Consider the following 19,602-nt stretch of genomic DNA (forward strand, 5'->3'; position numbering starts at 1 on the left):
GTCCTGAGGCTTCCCTCCTACAGATGAGGGGACCAGATGCTTGCACCTGGGTTCTTACACCTGCCATCATCTGTGCTTACTGGTACACCACCCCATAGCCCTTATTGGATACCTTTAAACATACTATATGTAGCTTATCTAAAGAACTCTTTATTTAATTTCATTTATTTAATAGGACAGAGAGAAACTGAGAGGGTCAGAAGAAGTAGAAAGGGAGAGAGACAGAGAGAACCTGCAGCACTTTTCCACCTCTAGTGGTCTTCTCTCTATAGGTGAGGATTGGGGACTTGGACCCAGGTTCTTGCACATTTATATGTAGTTTATCTGAAATATTTTTCTTTTTTTAAAAGGTATACTTAGTTATCTATTATTGGATATATAGAGAGAAAATGAAAGGGGAGGGAGAGGTAGAGAGGGAGAACGACAAAGAAACACCTGCAGCCTTGCTTCACCACTTGTGAAGCTATCCCCCTACAGGTGGGGACCAGGGACTTGAACCTGGGTCCTTGCACATTGTAGTGTGTACACTTAACCAGGTGTGCAACCTGGTCCCCTCTAAAGTATTTTTCATTCAGGACAGTTGAAGAAACGTTAAAATTGATAGGGTATTTAATAGAAATTTTGGAGCTAGGAAGACCACACAGCAATTGTGCATCAGCCATTCATGCCTGAAGCTCAGACTTAATAATTTCAGACTCTGCCCAAACCCCGGATGCTTATTTTCTTTGTAAGGAAATACCATTGAAAATAGGAAATAAAGACCAAAAACAATCGTAGATTTAATAAATTACTGGGGAGATAGTATAATCATTCTGCAAAAGACTTGCATGCCCAAGACTCCAAAGTCCCAGATTCAATCCCCACCATAAGCCAGAGCTGAGCAGTGCTCTGGTCTTTCTCATTAAAATTTTAACAAATTACAGTATAAAACTAGTTGAAGTGATATGTGATAGAACTGTTTCTTAGAAAGCAAAATCCTAAGAATCATATGTATCTGAATTTGCATTCAGCTTATACGATTTCCTACTTTTGTGACTTTATCAGTTTTGACATTTAGAGGATTAGTCAAACCTCTCATAGATTTGAGAGAATTAAATGATTCTCCACGTAAATGTACAGCCTTCAGTAAATATGTTTTCAGTGTTATATGTTAGTGCCAAGAAATGGGATTGAGATGCTAATCTTTTAAGAACATTTAAAAGTTATTTACCTTATGAGAGAGAAGAAGAGAGAGAGAGAGAGGATGGTTAGCAGTGCCAGGGATTGAACATGGGGCATCGTATATTTGTATATATAATATGCTGTGCCCACTGAACCATCAGTCTGTCCACTAGAAGTGTTATTTTATTTATTTATTTATTTATTTTGGTTACCCTTGTTTTATTGTTGTAGTTATTATTATTGTTATTGATGTCATCATTGTTGGATAGGACAGAGAGAAATGGAGAGAGGAGGGGAAGACAGAGAGGGGGAGAGAAAGATAGACACCTGCAGACTTGCTGCCTGTGAAGCAACTCCCCTGTAGGTAGGGAGCTGGGGCTCCAACCGGGATCCTTAGGCAGGTCCTGGCACTTTGCACCAACTGTGTTAAACCCGCTGCGCTACTGCCTGACTCCCGTGTTTTTTTCTTTTTTTTAAACCACATAAATTGGAATCACCTTTTAGCTTATTCTCCTATACGTATTTATAATACTCAAATTGAGAGTTTATTCATAATGGGTAAGCAGTCTGAGTTAGGGAAGTGACAGTTAAGCTTAATACCAGGGTATCACTGGCCTTTTAAAATTCATAGGAGATATTTCTTTTTCTTTTTCTAGATGAGAATATATTTTATTAATGTTAATTCCTTAATTATTTGGTCAGATTTTTCATTGCAATCATGTGTCTTTGACCTGGAGATTTTTAAGGGAGGCTTTTAAGTATTGAATTCATAAAAAATAAGGGAATTCATTTTCATTTTAGTACACTGTTGAATTTGATAAATTTGCCCTTTTTTAATGTTGAGAAATTTATGAGCTACATTTGTGTAGTGCTCCTTATTATCCTTATAACTAACATCTATAAAGTGTTTTTTTTATTCCTAATCTTAATGCTTTGTAACTTTTTTCTTATGTTTGTCAAATTTGCTAGAAATTAGTCAGTTTTATTTATTTTTTAGTTTTTTTTCATTTATTGGATAGGGACAGCCGGAAATTGAGAAAGAAGGGGATGATAGGAAGGGAGAGAGACAGAGAGACACCTGCAGCTCTGCTTCACCACTCGCAAAGCTTTTCCTTTGCAGGTGGGGACCAGGGGCTCGAACCTGGGTCTTTGTGCACTGTAACATGTGCACTCAACCAGGTGCGCCACTACCTGGTCCCATCAGTTTAATTTTTTGAAGAACCAGATTTCATTACTTGTCTTTTGTCAGGGGTTCACCATTCTAAACTGACTTGTTCAGAGAGAGAGAGAGAGAGAAAGAGATATTGATTATAGCACTGAAACTTCCTGGATGGATCAGGGGAAACCACATGCTCAAACCTGGATCATAGGCGGCCTTACTTCATTTTTTTTTTTTAATATTTATTTTTATTTATTTATTCCCTTTTGTTGCCCTTGTTGTTTTATTGTTGTAGTTATTATTGTTGTCATTGTTGTTGGATAGGACAGAGAGAAATGGAGAGGGTAGGGGGAAGACAGAGAGAGAGAGAGAAAGATAGACACCTGCAGACCTGTTTCACCGCTTGTGAAGCGACACCCCTGCAGGTGGGGAGCCAGGGCTTGAACCAGGATCCTTATGCGGGTCCTTGTGCGGCCTTACTTCTTATGGTGCGGAGTGGTGGTACACCTGGTACATCCTACAGTGTGCCCCCATCTGCAGAGGGACAGCTTCACATGGGGTAAAGCAGTGTTGCAGGTGTCTCCTCTCTGTCTCCTCGTTGCCTCTCAATTTCTCTCTGTTTCCATCAAAAATAAATAAAAATATTCATTTATATATTTATAAATGGAAGAGAAAGTATTAGAGTAGAAAGAGAAAAAAAAAGCATTACTCTGTCATATGCAGTGCTGGGAATTGAACTCAGGACCTCATACATGCAAATCTTATGTGTTACCTGTTATACTGATTCCTGAACCAGATGATCTCATTTTTTATAAGGTCATTGATCCATTATGAGCACTCACTCATGGTCTTATTAAAAACTAATAGTCTCGGGGGAGTTGGGTTGTAGCGCAGCGGGTTAAGCGCAGGTGGCGCAAAGCACAAGGACCGGCATAAGGATCCCGGTTCGAACCCCGGCTCCCCACCTGCAGGGGAGTCGCTTCACAGGCGGTGAAGCAGGTCTGCAGGTGTCTATCTTTCTCTCCTCCTCTCTGTCTTCCCCTCCTCTCTCCATTTCTCTCTGTCCTATCCAACAACGACAACAATAATAACTACAACAATCAAACAACAAGGGCAACAAAAGGGAATAAATAAATAAAATAAATATTTTTAAAAAATTAAAAAAAAAACAAACTAATAGTCTCCCAACACCCCCATCTCTGAATACTATCACACTGGGGGTTAAGACTTCAGCATATGAATTTGTGGAAGGGCACACACAATTCAATCCATAGCTTTGCTTTAGTAGTTTTGTTAATAGTTTAATTAGTTTTTTTTTTTTAAAGATTTTATTTATTTATGAGAAAGATAGGAGGAGAGAGAAAGAACCAGACATCACTCTGGCACATGTGCATCCAGGGATCAAACTCAGGACCTCATGCTTGAGAGTCCAAAGCTTTACCACTGTACCACCTCCCAAACCACTGATTAGTATTTCTTAAGAGTTTGATTATTAATAACGCACTGGAGACACTTTCTAGAATAGGAAACTATTTTTCTCCTTTGTTGTATGTATAACCATGGTTACCAAGTTTTAAAAATAAGAACTCCAGATGTGATGGTAATAATTTCCAGACATTACAGTCTCTGCTCACAGATTATGTTACTTTGACTTCAATAAAGTCTTTTCCCCCGTTTCAGTTTCACTTCCTTTCCCTTCTTCCAGAAGTCTTTCTTGGTCTTGTCATTGCTACATAGGTTTTAATGTGGCCTTTTTTTCCCGAAGGTGGAGACCACGTGGCTTTGCCAGACCAGAGCTAATGAAGATCTTATATAATTCACTGGATGATTCCTTTAAGCGCCTTATTTATCCTCTCCTCTGTAGAGAGTTCAGGTATGCATCTTGCCTAACTTAATTTGGTGTACTATTCATTAGTCATGGTAAATAGGAAACAAGCCCATCAAATCATGCTGTACGTATTTGTTGGTTCACGAACCTACCTGAAGAACTGAGTTAAAAATCACAGTTTTAAATAATGATTTAAAAACATTTATTTATTTATTTATTTATTTATGAGAAAGGAGAGAGAGAGAGAGAGAGAACCAGACAGCATTCTGGTGTCTGGTACTTGTGCTGCCAGGGATTGAACTTGGAACCTCATGCTTGAGAGTCCACTGTTTTATTTATTGTGACACCTCCCGGACCACACAGTCTTAAATTAGATTAAACCTAGATTTTAATCTATAGAGGCATTTGCAAGCATAGATGACGAGGCATAGCTCTTAATTAAATGTATAAATATAATTGGAATATTATACATTTCAAATCTTAACCACTCAATGATACACATTCTAGGTCTGTAATACTCGTTTTACTATTTGATAACTAAGTGAAGCAAATGATTTTATTGATGAGAGGTTTAGCTTGAGAGAAACAAAATGAGAAGTTATTGGCGAACATTTTTAGAGGTGAAAAAACCCAGAAATGCATAAGGTCATTTGTGGAGGACAGGATAAATTTATTACTCTGAAGGAAGAAAGCTAGTACATATATTCTTGACTCCAAATGTAAATTGTTTGATTAATTATTAACAGTTATGAAAAATATTAGGAGATAATTAAAACAACCATATAAATGGACCAGAGTTACAAAGATTTGAAAAGAAGTGAGACACAGAATTGTTTTTAAGGAATACTGAGAAAGGAAAAAATCCTCTTTCCTGCTTCTCTTTATTTTAGCTCTCATTTGTATAAAATTCATGCTCATATTCTTATAATGCCCAATGGAACAGTTGAGATTTTTGCATATATTTGACTTGAATAGCTTCTTACTTTCCAAATTTCTTTATGTCCATTGTAGGCTTGTACTTTTATTCTAGACTCTTAATAACTTCTTTGGATAAAACTGGAATATTGGGATATACCCTAAGGAAACAAACATACCATCCAAAGAGATCTACATACACCTATGCTCATAACAGCACAATTTTTAATAGCCCAAACTTGGAAACATCTTAGGTGTCAAACAAACAGGCCACTGGAATGTTGGAATTGGGTGCTGGTACACCAGGTAGTATGTGCATGTTACCATGAGTGAGAGCCTAGCCTAAAGCCCCTGGTTCTCACCTACAGGGGGAGCAGTGCTGTAGCTGTCTCTTCCCCCTTGTACCTCCTCTCTCTCTCTCTCTCTCTCTTTCCCCCCATTTCTCTCTGTGTCTATATGAAAATATAACAAAAGGCCACTAGGAGTGATAGCGTCATTGTGCAGGCACCAAGCCCCTTAGATAACTGTAGTGAAAAACTCTTGGAAAGGTACATATAAGTATCTGTGGTCATTTCACATTACTGAGAATAAGAGTAGTTGTATGAAATAGAGTGTAAGATAACATTGAGATAAAGATTAAGGTGTAAATCTTAATAGAAGGTTACTTACGCTTCAATATGTATTTGTTATTGTTACTGTTTTTTATTGTGGCATCAGAAAATGATTCCAGTGAGCTGGGTGGTGGCACACTTGGTAAGAGTGCTCACCATGTGTGTGAAGACTTTAATTCAATCCCCTGGCCCCCACCTGCAGGTGCAGGGGTGGGGGGAAGCATCACAAGTGGTGAAGAAGTGTTACAGGTGTCTCTTCTCTCACTCTCCTTGTAATAATGCTTTCTATTGTTTAGCCTCTATCAAAAAAAGAGAAGAATAATTGGAAGAAAAATTAATCCAAGGTTTCATGATGAACAACCTCCCTGGCCTAACTTTTTTTTTTTTTTTTTTTAAATCTATTAGCAACTGGGAGGTAAAAAGGGTAGGAGGGAATGAGAAAGGGAAAGGGAGAGAGAGAGAGAAGTAGATACAGAGAGATGAAAGACACCACCACAGCACCTCTCCACCAGCCAAGGACCTTCCCCAGTGTTTTTCATGATGCTCCATATTGTGGTAGAGGTTGAACCCAGAGCATTTTTCACAAGGTATGTGCTCTACTATGTGAGCTATCTCCTTGCCCCTGTGTTTATATTTTTATTCAGCTGATAACCTTTAATTTGAAACTCCACATGATGTGCAAGTCTTGTACACTTTTTCTTCTTCATTTACAGTTTATATATATGTACATTTTGTATATAAGGGAGACTAACTATAGAAGGAATGTAGTTATGACAAGCCTATCAGGTTTGTTTCTGAATTGTTTGGTATCTACATGTAAAACTGTATCAACATAAAATAGACTCAACATAACTCTGTATATGGAGTTCATTCTTACTGTTTTATAATAAATACTGTGAGGGTTAGCATACATTATTTGTCCTGTAGGAAATTTTTCATAAATCAAAAGCTAAGTATCATTTCTCTTTCTGTTTCTAAAGAGCTAAGCTAACATCAGATGCAGAGAAGGAATCAGTAATGATGTTTGGACGGAACCTTCGCCAGCTTCTTTTAACAAGCCCTGTTCCAGGGCGCACCTTGATGGGAGTGGATCCTGGTTACAAACATGGTTGCAAATTGGCTATAATTTCTCCTACCAGTAAGCATATCTTTTCATATAAAAGAGGTGTGATCTTCAGTGTCACTTTAGATATCCCACTAGGATTGGAAAATAATGTTATTCTTCAAGGCTTAGTATATATTTTTCTTACATAATAGAAATATGGAAACCAGAGAATTAAACTTCATGTTTATCTTATTTATTGACCAAAAACTTCAGTATATTGCCATCCTTTATCCCTTACCTTATGTTGGAGTGGAGATGGTAAAAATATGTTAGGTTCAGATTTTACTAGCTGTCCCCTATCAACTTTTATTTACGGTGGTGTATTTATATATGATTCTTTTAAATTCTGTATTTTATTTAAATACTGTAAGATATCTACAGGATATTTTACGCTATAAGACATTTTATTTGTATTTTAAGACATTTATATTATAATACTTTAGTACTATCTATATATATACTTTAATATGATATTTTAAATATATAAATGTTTAAATATATAATACTTTAAAGTATATGTAATCCTTTAATACTATTAATACTATAAGACATTTTATTGAGTCAGTGTTTCTTTTTCTATTTACCCCTTCTAATGCTTTTCATCCTCCCACCACCACATTCTGTGTTTTCACTTGAAAACATTTTCTTTCTTCTTGAAATTCTAGTCTCTTTTCATGTGGGTCAGCTAGTGACAAGTCCTATCAGTTTTTGTTTATCTAAAATAATTCTGATTTGTCTTTATTTTTGAAGAATATTTTTGCTGGGTGTTTAATTCAAGATTGGCAGTACTTCAGTACTTTAAAGATGTCATTTCATCCTTTTCTGTGTGGGTTCTAGAGTTTCTCTTTAAGTCAGCCAAAAATCTTATTATTGCTGCTTTGAAGGTAGTAATGTCTTTTTTCTTCTGACTGCTGATTTTCTCTTTATGGTTTTCAGTAGTTGTGTTAAGATGTGTTTAGTTCTGTGTGTGGTTTTTTAATTTTGGCATGAATCCTTTTTTGGGGTTTATAGTCCTTTTCACATCTCTTTCTGGAATTCTAACTACATATATATTAGATCTTTCAAAAATGCCCTATTCTTTTAGATTTCTGCTGATCATCTTATTTTAGCCAGTCATTCTGCTATGTCTATTCTGCTGTTGAATTCATCTGTTGAGTTATTTATTTATTATTTTTATGTTGTTAAGTTGTAGAATTTCCATTTGATGATTATCATTCACTGATGAACTTCTTCACTTTTTATTTGAAATGTTTATTTTTATTATCACTGGAGTTTTAACTGCTATAGGCTGACTTTGTCAGAAGAGACAAGACATAGAAAGAAACCATAGCACCAAAGTTTCTTCCAATGTAGTGGGAGCTGGACTTGAACCGGAGCTTGCGTGCTTAGTTGTCCTCACTTAAATTTTTTTTTTTTCTAATTTTTACTGCCTTTTTTTTTCTTTTTAAAAGATTTTATTTTTTTAGTAATGAGGAAAATAGAAGAGAGAGAGAGAGAAAGAACCAGACATCACTCTGGTATATGTGCTGCTGGTGATTGAACTCAGGACCTCATGCTTGAGAATCCAGTGCTTTATCTACTGCACCACAACAAATCAGAATATGTTTTTTTAATGTGTTTTCTTTGCTGTAGATGATTATTTATGAAATTTATTTTTCATTATGTTAATTCATTCTTGAGTTCTTTCATCTAAGTTCTGTCATTTTCCTATTTAGATTTATCTTACTCTTCTATCCTTAAACAAATAATTTATTTCACATAGAAAAGCCAGAGTATTATGCCAGTCGATATGACACTGGATATAGTATGTTAACCTCAGATGTGAAAGTCCTATATTCTTTTTCACTGTCTCCTATTATTTCTTATAATCTATATTTTTGTATAGTATGTTCTTGTAATCTATATGTATAGTATAGTTTGTGTAATGTAGTAACATATACTAAGTTATGTTATTAGCTAATATTAATTATCTAATATTAATATCTTATATATCAAGCTAGTCTCATTTACATAAAATAGTCTTTGGAATGTGATTATTATGATACTTTTCTGTTGCTTAGTTTTATATAAACTTAGTTTTTCTTAACTCAAGTATAGAGTACTGGGAAAGGAAAAGTCTTCTAAAACTTTTTTTTTTTTTGCTAAGCTGTGACTTTGCTCATGTGTGACTTTATCACTCCTGGACTTATTTATTTATTCAGATAAGAATTAGAGAGGTAGAGACATGGGAGTTTCTCCTTTATCTCATGGTACTCTCAGATGGTTCTGGGAGCCTGACGTTGGGTTGTGTGCATGGCAAGGCATGTGTCTTAAAACCTGCTGATCTGGCTCTCTGATCTCTTACCACTCCTTTCACATAGGTTTCTTTTTCCTTTGTCCAGACTAGCCTTACCTTGTTTAACAAACATATGATTCTTATCAGTTTCTTCTCGGTTTCTTCTCAGTTTATAGGTTTTTTTTAGTCCTTTCTAAGGTTTATTTTTTAGTGTCTAAATAATGAGAGAAAGTTTTCTAAGAGAATAGGAGAGAAGCGAGAACATTGCTCTTGTGCATGATTTACTAGGGCTCAAAGCCTGAGCCTTAGGCTTGCAAATCCTGAGCTATTCCTCTTGTGACAGTTTTCAATTTTTTTTCTTTTTTTTTGCCTCCAGGGTTATTGCTGGAGCTCAGTGCCTGCACCACAAATCCACTGCTCGTGGAGACTATATTTCCCATTTTGTTACCCTTGTTGTTGTTGTTATTGTTGTCATTGCTGTTGTTGTTGGATAGGATAGAGAGAAATCAAGAGAGGGGAGGAAGACAGTGTGTGTGGGGGGGAGATAGACACATGCAGACCTGCATCACTACCCGTGAAGCGACCCCCCTGCAGGTGGGGAGCCGGGGGCTTGAACTGGAATACTTAATTCTGTCCTTGTGCTTTGCACCATATGCACTTAATGCACTGTGCTACCACCCAACCCCCAATTTTTTTTAACGTAGACAGAGAAATTGGGGGGGGATAAAGTGGGAGGGAGGAAAGATGCCTGCAGCACTGCTTCACCACTCATGAAGCTTCCCTCCTGCACATGGGGACCACAAGCTTGAACCTGGGTTATTGCAAGTGGTAGCATGTGTGTTCTACCAGGTGTGCCATCACCTGACCTCTCACCACAATTCTTTTAAAGTCACTGGGCAACCATTGTCCCGAATTTTCTTGTAAGTATGTCAAGGTCTTCCTCCATTCCCATTTTCAGATAGACTTATTATGATGTCCAGAGAAGTGTTCTGTTCTCAGGGTCATGAGATTATTTTGTTACTTCTTTCTCTTAGAGAAGTGCTCATAGATGTAGACCTAGGTAGTTGTCCGTGCATGGTTCCCACTTTCTCTATCTTTTGGGATTTGTGGGATTACTTTACTAAAGGCATGGTCATGGGTTTTTGGTTTTGCTATCCTAGTTCTTCTCTTTTTATACTATATAGTTATACAGTAAATGGGAAGTATATGTTATCAGCATTTTCCTCTGCATTTACTGCAATATCATATAACTTATATCCTTTACTATCTGTTACCTAGAGCAATACTCTTAAGAACATTACACATAGACGTTTGTATCTTCAGTCAGTTTTGGTTTATAAGAATTTATTACCACAAATTTGTTTATAATAGTCTTATCTTTTTGATCTCTGCTGGATCTCCTGTTATACTTTCTTTTCATTTCTGATATAATTTGTGCCTTTAATTCTTTTTCTTGACTGGTTTTATATAATTTTTTTTCTTATTTTTATTATCTATTTATTGGATAGAGACAGCCAGAAATCAAGAGGGAAGGAGGTAATAGAGAAAGAGGCAGAGAGATAGCTGCAACATTGCTTCACCACTCACAAAGCCTTCCCCCTGCATGTGGAGACTGAGAGCTCGAACCTTGGTCCTTACACGTTGTAACATGTGTGCTCAACCAGGTGCATTACCACCCAGCCCCTATTTATTTATTTTTATTGGGGTGTTTGTGGTTTATAGCACAGTTGTCTACACATGGGCACCATTTCCCAGCTTCTTATCACAGGATTTCTCACCCCCCAAACTAGAAACCCTCTTTCCCCAAAACTCCCTTTTTCATTCTTTCTCTGGAGTCTGTTGCTTTGGTGCAGTACACCACCCCTAATCTGAGTTTCACCCTGTGTACTCCCTTTCTTACTCTGTCTCCTGAGTTCCACCTACATGTGAAGTCATCCGGTGTTTATTTTATCCCTCTCTTCCTTACTTAACCCACCTAACACTTTTCCTTCAGGTTCTAACCAAAGTGAGATAAAGATTAGATACTAGAGGTTCTGGTCTAATAGTTGGCCTTGGTTCTACATTGTTTATATTGCTCTGCCCATGTTGACCTCCTTTTCCCTATGAATTTGCTTCTTTTGTTGCTTTGTGTTCCTAATTCTATGCTACCACTTATTTAGGGTTGGGGTTCCTTTGCTTCTTTTCATGAAGGATTCTTTTCAGTAATTCTTTTTTTTTAATTTATTTTTTATTTAAGAAAGGATAAATTAACAAATCCATAGGGTAGGAGGGGTACAACTCCACACAATTCCCACCACCCAATCTCCATATCCCACCCCCTCCCCTGGTAGCTTTCCCATTCTCTATCCCTCTGGGAGCATGGACCCAGGGTCGTTGTGGGTTGCAGAAGGTGGAAGGTCTGGCTTCTGTAATTTCTTCCCCGCTGAACATGGGTGTTGACTGGTCGGTCCATACTCCCAGTCTGCCTCTCTCTTTCCCTAGTAGGGTGGGTCTCTGGGGAAGCAGAGCTCCAGGGCACATTGGTGGGGTCTTCAGTCCAGGGAAGCCTGGCCGGCATCCTGATGGCATCTGGAACCTGGTGACTGAAAAGAGAGTTAACATACAAAGCCAAACAAATTCTTGAGCAACCATGGACCCAAAGGTTGGAATAGTGGAGAGGAAGTGTTAGGGGGGTACTCACTGCAAACTGTAGTGTACTTCTGCTTTCAGGTATATATTTTGCACTAGTTTATGGATACGTGTGAACATATGCTCTCACAGAAACTGGTGTATATCTAGGTTTTGGGTCTTTGTTAGAAAGTGAACCACCTGGGATGGAATTAGAGAATACTGTGTAAGGAAAGGTCTCACCCGAGTAATGAAGCTGAAGGGTTGTCATTCCACATGTGAAGTCTCTGGACACAGTCTGAGCTGAAGCATGTTGAGGTGGCAATCGTGTTGATTAGGTTGCGATCCCCAAATGCAATATCATTTGATATGGATTGGGAGAGGCATACAGGAAAGTGGGCCCTATCCAAAGGTTCAAGGACTGGGGGAAGTAGAGGCTCTCTAGTGTGGATGTGATGTTCCTGCTGTCTTAGGGTTCAAAAAGACAATGGATATTTAATGTTATCATCACATTATTTGGTAATTGGGTTAACTTTGAAAAGTCCTTTTGTTAGGGTTTGCTGTACAGTACCCAGTATCTTGTATATATCTGTGCTATTGGTTGCTTCTGATCTACTTGGTCTAGGCTTTTGAGTCTTAAAGTTTTTAATACACAGACTGAGTCTTTTTAATATATAGGATGTGTTTTTTATCAGTAGTTCTTTCAAGGCAGGATTGCTGGTAGTGAATTTCTTCAGTTACAAGTTTAATTTCTCCTTGATATTTGAAGGATGAGTTGGCAGCTTAGCTTATTCAGAGCCAGCAGTTTTTATCTTTTGATACTGTGAATACGTCATTCTACTCGGGCGACTAATCCCTAGCACTGCAAAAATGGTATCATCTGTTTTCCATCTACACCATGCCTCGGCCTCACGTGAGCTTAATGTGCAGCTTGACGATACGAGAATCCAGCACGAAGCCCAGCCAGTCTATCTTGGTGTTACTCTCCATCGCACCCTGTCATTTCACGAACATCTCATAAAAACTGCAGCAAAGGTGGGCGCGAGGAATAACATCATTGCAAGACTGGCCAGCTCCTCATGGGGCGCGAGCGCTTCCACACTACGATCATCATCTCTGGCATTATGCTATTCCACTGCAGAATACTGTGCCCCAGTATGGTTCCGTAGCCCCCATGTCCACTTGGTCGATTCCAAATTATATTCCTCCATGAGGATAATTTCTGGAACCATCCGTTCCACCCCGGTTCCATGGCTGCCAGTTCTTAGCAACATCGCCCTGCCAGATATTCGTTAGGATGCGGCATCATCTAAGTTCATTTCCCACGTCTACGCTCGACCGGACCTGCCAATATACGCGGATATCTTTGCCCACCCTGTCTAACGCTTGACGTCTCGCCACCCAATCTGGTCCCCTACGCCTACACTGAACTTCTCTGTTCCAGTCTCTTGGAAGCAGAGCTGGCAGTCAGCTGAGGTAAAGAACAAACACCTCATCACAGACCCCTGCAAGCGTCAACCCGGCTTTGACCTAGCATGTTATGATTGGGCCCTCCTCTATCGCTATCGAACAGGCCATGGCTGGTGCACCGCTATGCTCCATCGCTGGGGAGCCAGAGACGACCCGAACTGCCCCTGTGGCCTCAGACAATGACCCATATAGTCAACGACTGCCACCTCTCCAGATTCAAAGGAGGTCTCGAAACTTTACATCAGGCTCAACCTGACACTGTTGACTGGCTATGGAAGAAGGGCAAATGCTAGAAGAAGAAGGGAAACAACTGGAATTCCGCTGTAATATTGAGGAGATTGGGCCAGGTTTGAATGAAGCAGAAAGGAGACTTCATTGTGTGCAGACCGAACAGCTCAGATCATTCATTCAGCAAGCTTTTGGCCTCGAGTTCAAGTTTGGATTTATTAAATACCCCTTCAGCAAAGTGGAAGCAAGTTTTACAGACAGATGTGCAGTTAGATCTAATTGTTTCTGATTTTCTCTACTCCTTCCCACATACTCAGCCCTCCCCCCCCCCCGCCCCCCAGCTGCTAGATTTACAGAAAGCCCCCTGGCTAGCTAAGTGGCAGCTGCATTTGGTTTATGGCTTTGGCTAAGCTTATCCTGTTCTTCTTCTGTTCAGCCCCCTCCCCCATCCTGTTTGCCTCCTTGTTCTACCTCTCTCTCACTCCCTTCTTGCTTCTAAGGTTTAGAAATCTGATGAGAGTGTGATAGTTCTACCTCTTTATGTCATAGTCTTCCTTTCCTTAACTTGCTATACGTGTGTGTGTGTGTGTGTGTGTGTGTGTGTGTGTGTGTGTGTGTGTGTGTATTTCCCTTATCCTTGCTTTTGGATAATTTTACTATCATATGCTATGGTGGGGGATTGAGAAACTTGGATGTTCCTTCAGCATTCTGAGTCCGCCTTACAGTTTTAGTTTCTGACCAGATTTTTTCACCGTCTCAGGGCTGAGACCATGTGTTCTCCTGTGTGACTATTAAATAGTACCACCTGCTCACTTCCTGCTGCTGGTTATGAACTCAAGCTTCTTTTGTATTGAAAGTTTCTTCTGCACCCCTTAGCATGCGCACCTGCATCTACATGTGTGGATCAGTGGATTTCTTTTCAGATGTTACAGTTGCTATGTTGTGGAATTCAGGGTGTTTTTTTTATTGCTTTGTCTGGTTGTTCCCTGGTGTGATGTATTGGTTGCTGTTATTCCATGGCCATGCCCCCTGGAAGTTTCAAATACTTATTTTCTCAAGTGATTTAACGTAAAACTTTATTTCCATTATTTTTTTTTTGTCATTGCTATTGTTGTTGGATAAGATAGAAATGGAGAGAGGAGGGGAAGAAAGAGAGGGGGAGAGAAAGATAGACACCTGCAGACCTGCTTCACTGCTTGTGAAGCGACTTCCCTGCAGGTGGGGAGCCAGGGGCTCGAACCAGGATCCTTACTCCTGTCCTAGTGCTCTGCGTCATGTACGCTTAACCTGCTGTGCTATCTACCACCCGCTGGAGAAGGAGAAATCACAGGTTATATTTTCTGCTCTATTTTCTCACTGCTTTGTGCTCCCCCCCCCCCTTGAAATTATTCTATTGTTTTTTTCCTACCTTATTAATTAGGTCGCTTAGTTCATTTTTCTTATTCTTTAGATAGTTCTTCAAGTTTTTGAATACAATTTCTGGTTAATACAGGAAAATGCAAAATTCACAAATGCACAGTTAAGCAAATTGATACATTCATTAGAGAAATTCACATGTACAACTCATAAGAGAAATTGAATAATCTTATGCTTTCTGATATATAGTAAGAATTCGCTAAATGTTAGTTGTTAGTATTACTGATGTTAGGTGGACTTAAAAACATTTCTCTTTTATGTATCTAGCAATTAACATTTCTAATAAAATAAGATATAATAATAAAAAAGTATAATAAAAAGTTCCTTTTCTGAATTTCAAAGTAGGGAAATAGAGTTTTATAAATGTATCTAGATTTCATTTTAAAAGACAAACTAGTTTTCTTATTTGTTATAACTCACCTAATCAAATCTTTGGTGGGATATCTTTTGTAATTTCTGACATAATAACTTATTCTTTTTCTTTTTTTCTTTTCCTAAGGTCAAATACTTCATACTGATGTGGCTTACTTGCATTGTGGACAAGGATTCCGAGAGGCAGAGAAAATAAAGAGGCTTTTGCTGAATTACAAGTATGAAAATGAGTAATTTAGTCATTCAGTTAGAAGTGTCTTTGATGCTACTGGGTTGTAGGATACTAACATGAAAAGAAAAGATCTTTGGTGATATTGCAGAAATCATGTGGAGCAGTGCTAGAGCAGGTCAGCAAGATAGTTCAGTTGGATGGTGCACTTGCTTTGTCATGGGTGTGACCAAGATTCATCCTCTCTCTCTCTCTTTCTCTCTCCCTCTCTCCAGTTTATTTATAAAATGGAAATATTGACAAGACGATAGGATAAGAGGGGTAAAATTCCACACAATTCTTACCACCGAACTCTGTATCCCATTCTTTCCCCTGATAACTTTCCTATTCTTTATCCCTCTGGGAGCATGGACCCAGGATCATTATGGGGTGCAGAGGTGGAAGGTCTGGCTTCTGTAATTACATCTACACTGGACATGGGCATTAGCAGGTTGATCCATTCTTCCAGCCTATTTCTATCTTTCCCTAGTGAGGCAGGGCTCTGAGGAGGTGGGGCTCCAGGACACATTGGTGAGGTCATCTGTCCAGTGAAGTCAGGTTGGTGTCATGGTAGCATCTGCAACTTGGTAGCAGAAAAAGTATTAAGATATAAAGCAGAAAAAATTGTTAAATAAACTTAAAGGCAAGAATATAGCAAGTGAAGATTTGGGGGTCTCCATTTTGGAGAAAGCTAGTAGGTCTATTTTAGGTATATTCCAAGAGCCCAATGACTTTACTAGTACATATATATATATATATATATATATATATATATATATATATATATAATTTAATTGTAACCCCTATCAATTTGATCTGGGGCCGATACTCAGTACAGGAGCCTATGTAACCTCTGCATATGTAACCTGTAGGTCTGAGCTCACATTCTGTGGTCACAGCTAGGAACATTACAGGCTGCACTAATTTCAGGACTCATCTTCTCGAGTGGTAGAGTATTTTGCCCAACTTCCTTTAGAGAATTGGGCTGTCTCTACCTTTGTTGATTCACATTGAGGGCAAGTTCCTATAGGGGCCCACATGACCAAGGTTATAATGTAACCTCCACCACACTGAGGGGAGCTTTAGTACTTTCGATTTCTTGGTTTCTCTATGTCTGTCTCTGTCTTTCTGTAAAACTTTGCTTGGAGCAGTGAACTCCCACAACTACCCTCCAAAAAACCATAATGCTGTGGCAAATTGCTGGAGAACTCTACATGGGGAACTCAATGAATACTGCTACCTTTGCTAAACAAAGGTGGCTCTATGAACAAGTATAAACTTTGGATTTTTCTACTTGGGTTTCCTTCCTCCTTGCCTACCTCTCTCTTCCTTACTTTTTCATAACTTCTTTTACTTTCTCACAACCTGAGGACTAGATATAGTAGTTGTTACAAATTTCAGAGCTCATTTTACCATATATCCTATCATAATGTTTTTATTATGGCTTAGAATGCAACACAATTAATTTACTCAAATCTGATTTCTAGATGGGAAGAAAACTCTCTGCTCTTGATGTTTTGTGATAGTAAGCTATCTCTTAACTGCCTCCTTCACCAGTGGAGAGGTAGTATTTTTTTTTCTACCTAAGTCTGTTTCTCCTTTATACAACGGTGAGGAAAATACTTGGATATTGGACAGAGTAAGAACACTAGATAATGCATTTGGGCTTTTTATACATTTATACATTTTCTCCTGATTGATTTAGACCTTGAATTCATCCAGTTTCCTTTGAACTGATTCAGTTCCCATCCTATTTTTTCCATAAAGCTGCAGCACAGTAGTGATTGGAAATGGAACCGCCTGTCGGGAAACAGAAGCTTATTTTGCTGATCTGATAATGAAAAATTACTTTGCACCACTGGATGTTGTTTACTGGTAAGGACATTAGAAATGTTTGTTTTCCTAGAGAGGCACAAGAATGTTTAAAGTTCCTTCTCTATTCCTTTCAAAAAAAAAAAAATATATATATATATATACACATATACATATATATATGTATACACACACACACACACACACACACACACACACACACACACACACACACATTGTTTGCCCCAAACTACCTCTTATTACTCATAAGAATTCTAAGATAATGCAACATGTCTGTCTCTTGGAGAATTTGGGGTTCTGTATTTTGAAACCTCACATAGAAACTGCTAGTTAGGGTTCACTTGCTTTCATAGGAATTTTCATGCTGTACATTTTGCGATCACTCTAGTAACTACTCACTAATTAGTTGGATGATATAGTAGCTATGAACTTAGCCTCCTTCTCCCAAAGATTGGCCTTCAGAATAGAGAGTCAAGGTAAGTATTACAAATTACATGCATTTCTAACATACCTTACTTTCTTATTTGCCTTTTTTTTTTTTTGCCCAAAGTTTACTACTTTACAAAAAATTTTTATTTATAAAATGGAAATATTGACAAGGCCATAGGATAAGAGGGGTACAGTTCCACACAGTTCTCACCACCAGAACTCTGTATCCCATTCCCTCCCCTGATAGCTTTATCCCTCTGGAAGCATGGACTCAGAATCATTATGGGGTACAGAAGGTGGAAGGTCTGGCTTCTGTAATTGTTTGCCTGCTGAACATGGGCATTGGCAGGCCGTTCCATACTTGCAGCCTGTCTTTCTCTTCCCCTAATGAAGAGGGGATCTGGGGAGGTGGGGTTCCAGGACATGTGGTGGGGTCATTTGCCCAGAGACGTCAGGTTGGCATCATGGTATCTGGAACCTGGTGGCTGAAAAAAAGTTAAGATACAGAGCAGAACAAATTGTTGACTAATCATGAACTGCAAGGCAAAAGTATTGCAGATGAAGATTTGGGGTCTCCGTTTTGGAGAAAGCCAGTCGGTCTATTTTAGGTATATTCCAAGAGGCCCATGATTTTACTAGTTTTTCCCTGAGCCTGACAGCTACTATGCAGGTGGACCCAGGTTATTGTCTGGGGAGTGGTGTCATAGTTGGAAAAAGGACTAGACAGTTGGATCAGGGAAGAGAGTAGCTCCCAAATGTGGGAAAAGTATATAAATATTGTTAATTGTAAACCCCATTGCTTTGATCTGGGGCCCATATTCAGCACAGGAGCCTAAGTAACCTCTGCATCCCTCCAACGTGTACAAAAGATTGGCAAGCCCTAAAATTTTTACTATTGTTTGTACATCTATAGTCATTTTGCTTTCACTCACATTGTTTCTTCAGTTTCCTATAGAATCTCAAATAGCTTTCACAAAAACAAAAAAAAGCTGTTTTTGGTGCTGGCATGATGATTCAGATGTCTCTCTCTCTTCTCCTTCCTATTTCTCTCTTCCCTGCCAATTTCTCTTTATCCTATCAAATAAGAGAGAGAGAGAGGAAAGGAATTGAGGAAGGTAGGTTTTCAGTGTAGTCAGAAAAGGTTCAGTTTGAGGGGAAAGATTGGTATAATGGTTTATATCTAGGGGAGAGTACACAAGAGCTATTTTTCTTTGTTTATTGTGAAATGAAGAACTAAATACAGTCAAGTAATGATTACGATGATGACAGAATTACTAAGACAAGTAAACCTGTCACAGGAAGAACTCCAGGATCTGCTTAGATAGGCCAAGTATTTATTGTGGTATTTCCAGTGCAGAGAACATACTCACGAGAGCAAACAAAGTGAGGGTAACCAAAGGGGATTAGGAGAGGGTTGATTTATCTGAATCATTGAAAGATCAGGCTAAACTTTAATTTGATGTTAACTATTTTAGTAAATATAATCATTATAAATATAATAATGATGTAATTATGGGGAATAGTAAGTAGTGAAGGCTTCTTAATTTTCACCTGAAATTGCTTAGTGAACTTTCAGTAGTGTATATAGTAGATGACCCTTAAGTCTGCGTCATGCGTCATATCACCCTGAACATGCCAAATCTCCTCTGATGATGAGCTTTGAAATCAAACATATCTGAGGTCACCTTTTGTTTTTACCTCTACCAATTTTTGCAAATTTGAGTTACTTTGGCTCTTTAGCTTTTATTTTTCTTTATTATTAAAATGTATCTTGATTGTATTATTATAAGTGAATATATTACTCTAATTTATTATTACAATTTTTTAAGTTACTATAGGTAAATTAAAAGTGAGATAACATATATTAAGACAAAACTCTTAAGACTTGAAATCTGGGGGGTGGCGTGTGGACAAAGCATTGGGTGCTCAAGCATGAGCTTCCAAGTTTAGGCACTGCATATGCCAGAGTGGTGCTCTGGTTCTTT

General features: G+C 38.4%; 1 protein-coding gene across 2 annotated transcripts in view; it reads left to right on the forward strand.

The window, feature by feature from the left end:
* SRBD1 (S1 RNA binding domain 1) overlaps positions 1 to 19,602 on the forward strand; it is a 189,253-nt gene that overhangs the window by 51,132 nt on the left and 118,519 nt on the right. For both annotated transcript variants that reach the window (XM_060187543.1, XM_060187544.1), the window contains exons 11-14: positions 4,086 to 4,193; positions 6,655 to 6,812; positions 15,275 to 15,365; positions 17,123 to 17,230. In XM_060187543.1, coding sequence (XP_060043526.1) covers positions 4,086 to 4,193; positions 6,655 to 6,812; positions 15,275 to 15,365; positions 17,123 to 17,230 — 465 coding nt within the window. The remainder of the gene's footprint in view (positions 1 to 4,085; positions 4,194 to 6,654; positions 6,813 to 15,274; positions 15,366 to 17,122; positions 17,231 to 19,602) is intronic.

This window comes from Erinaceus europaeus, chromosome 3 (assembly GCF_950295315.1).
Source record: "Erinaceus europaeus chromosome 3, mEriEur2.1, whole genome shotgun sequence".
Lineage (NCBI taxonomy): Eukaryota > Metazoa > Chordata > Mammalia > Eulipotyphla > Erinaceidae > Erinaceus > Erinaceus europaeus.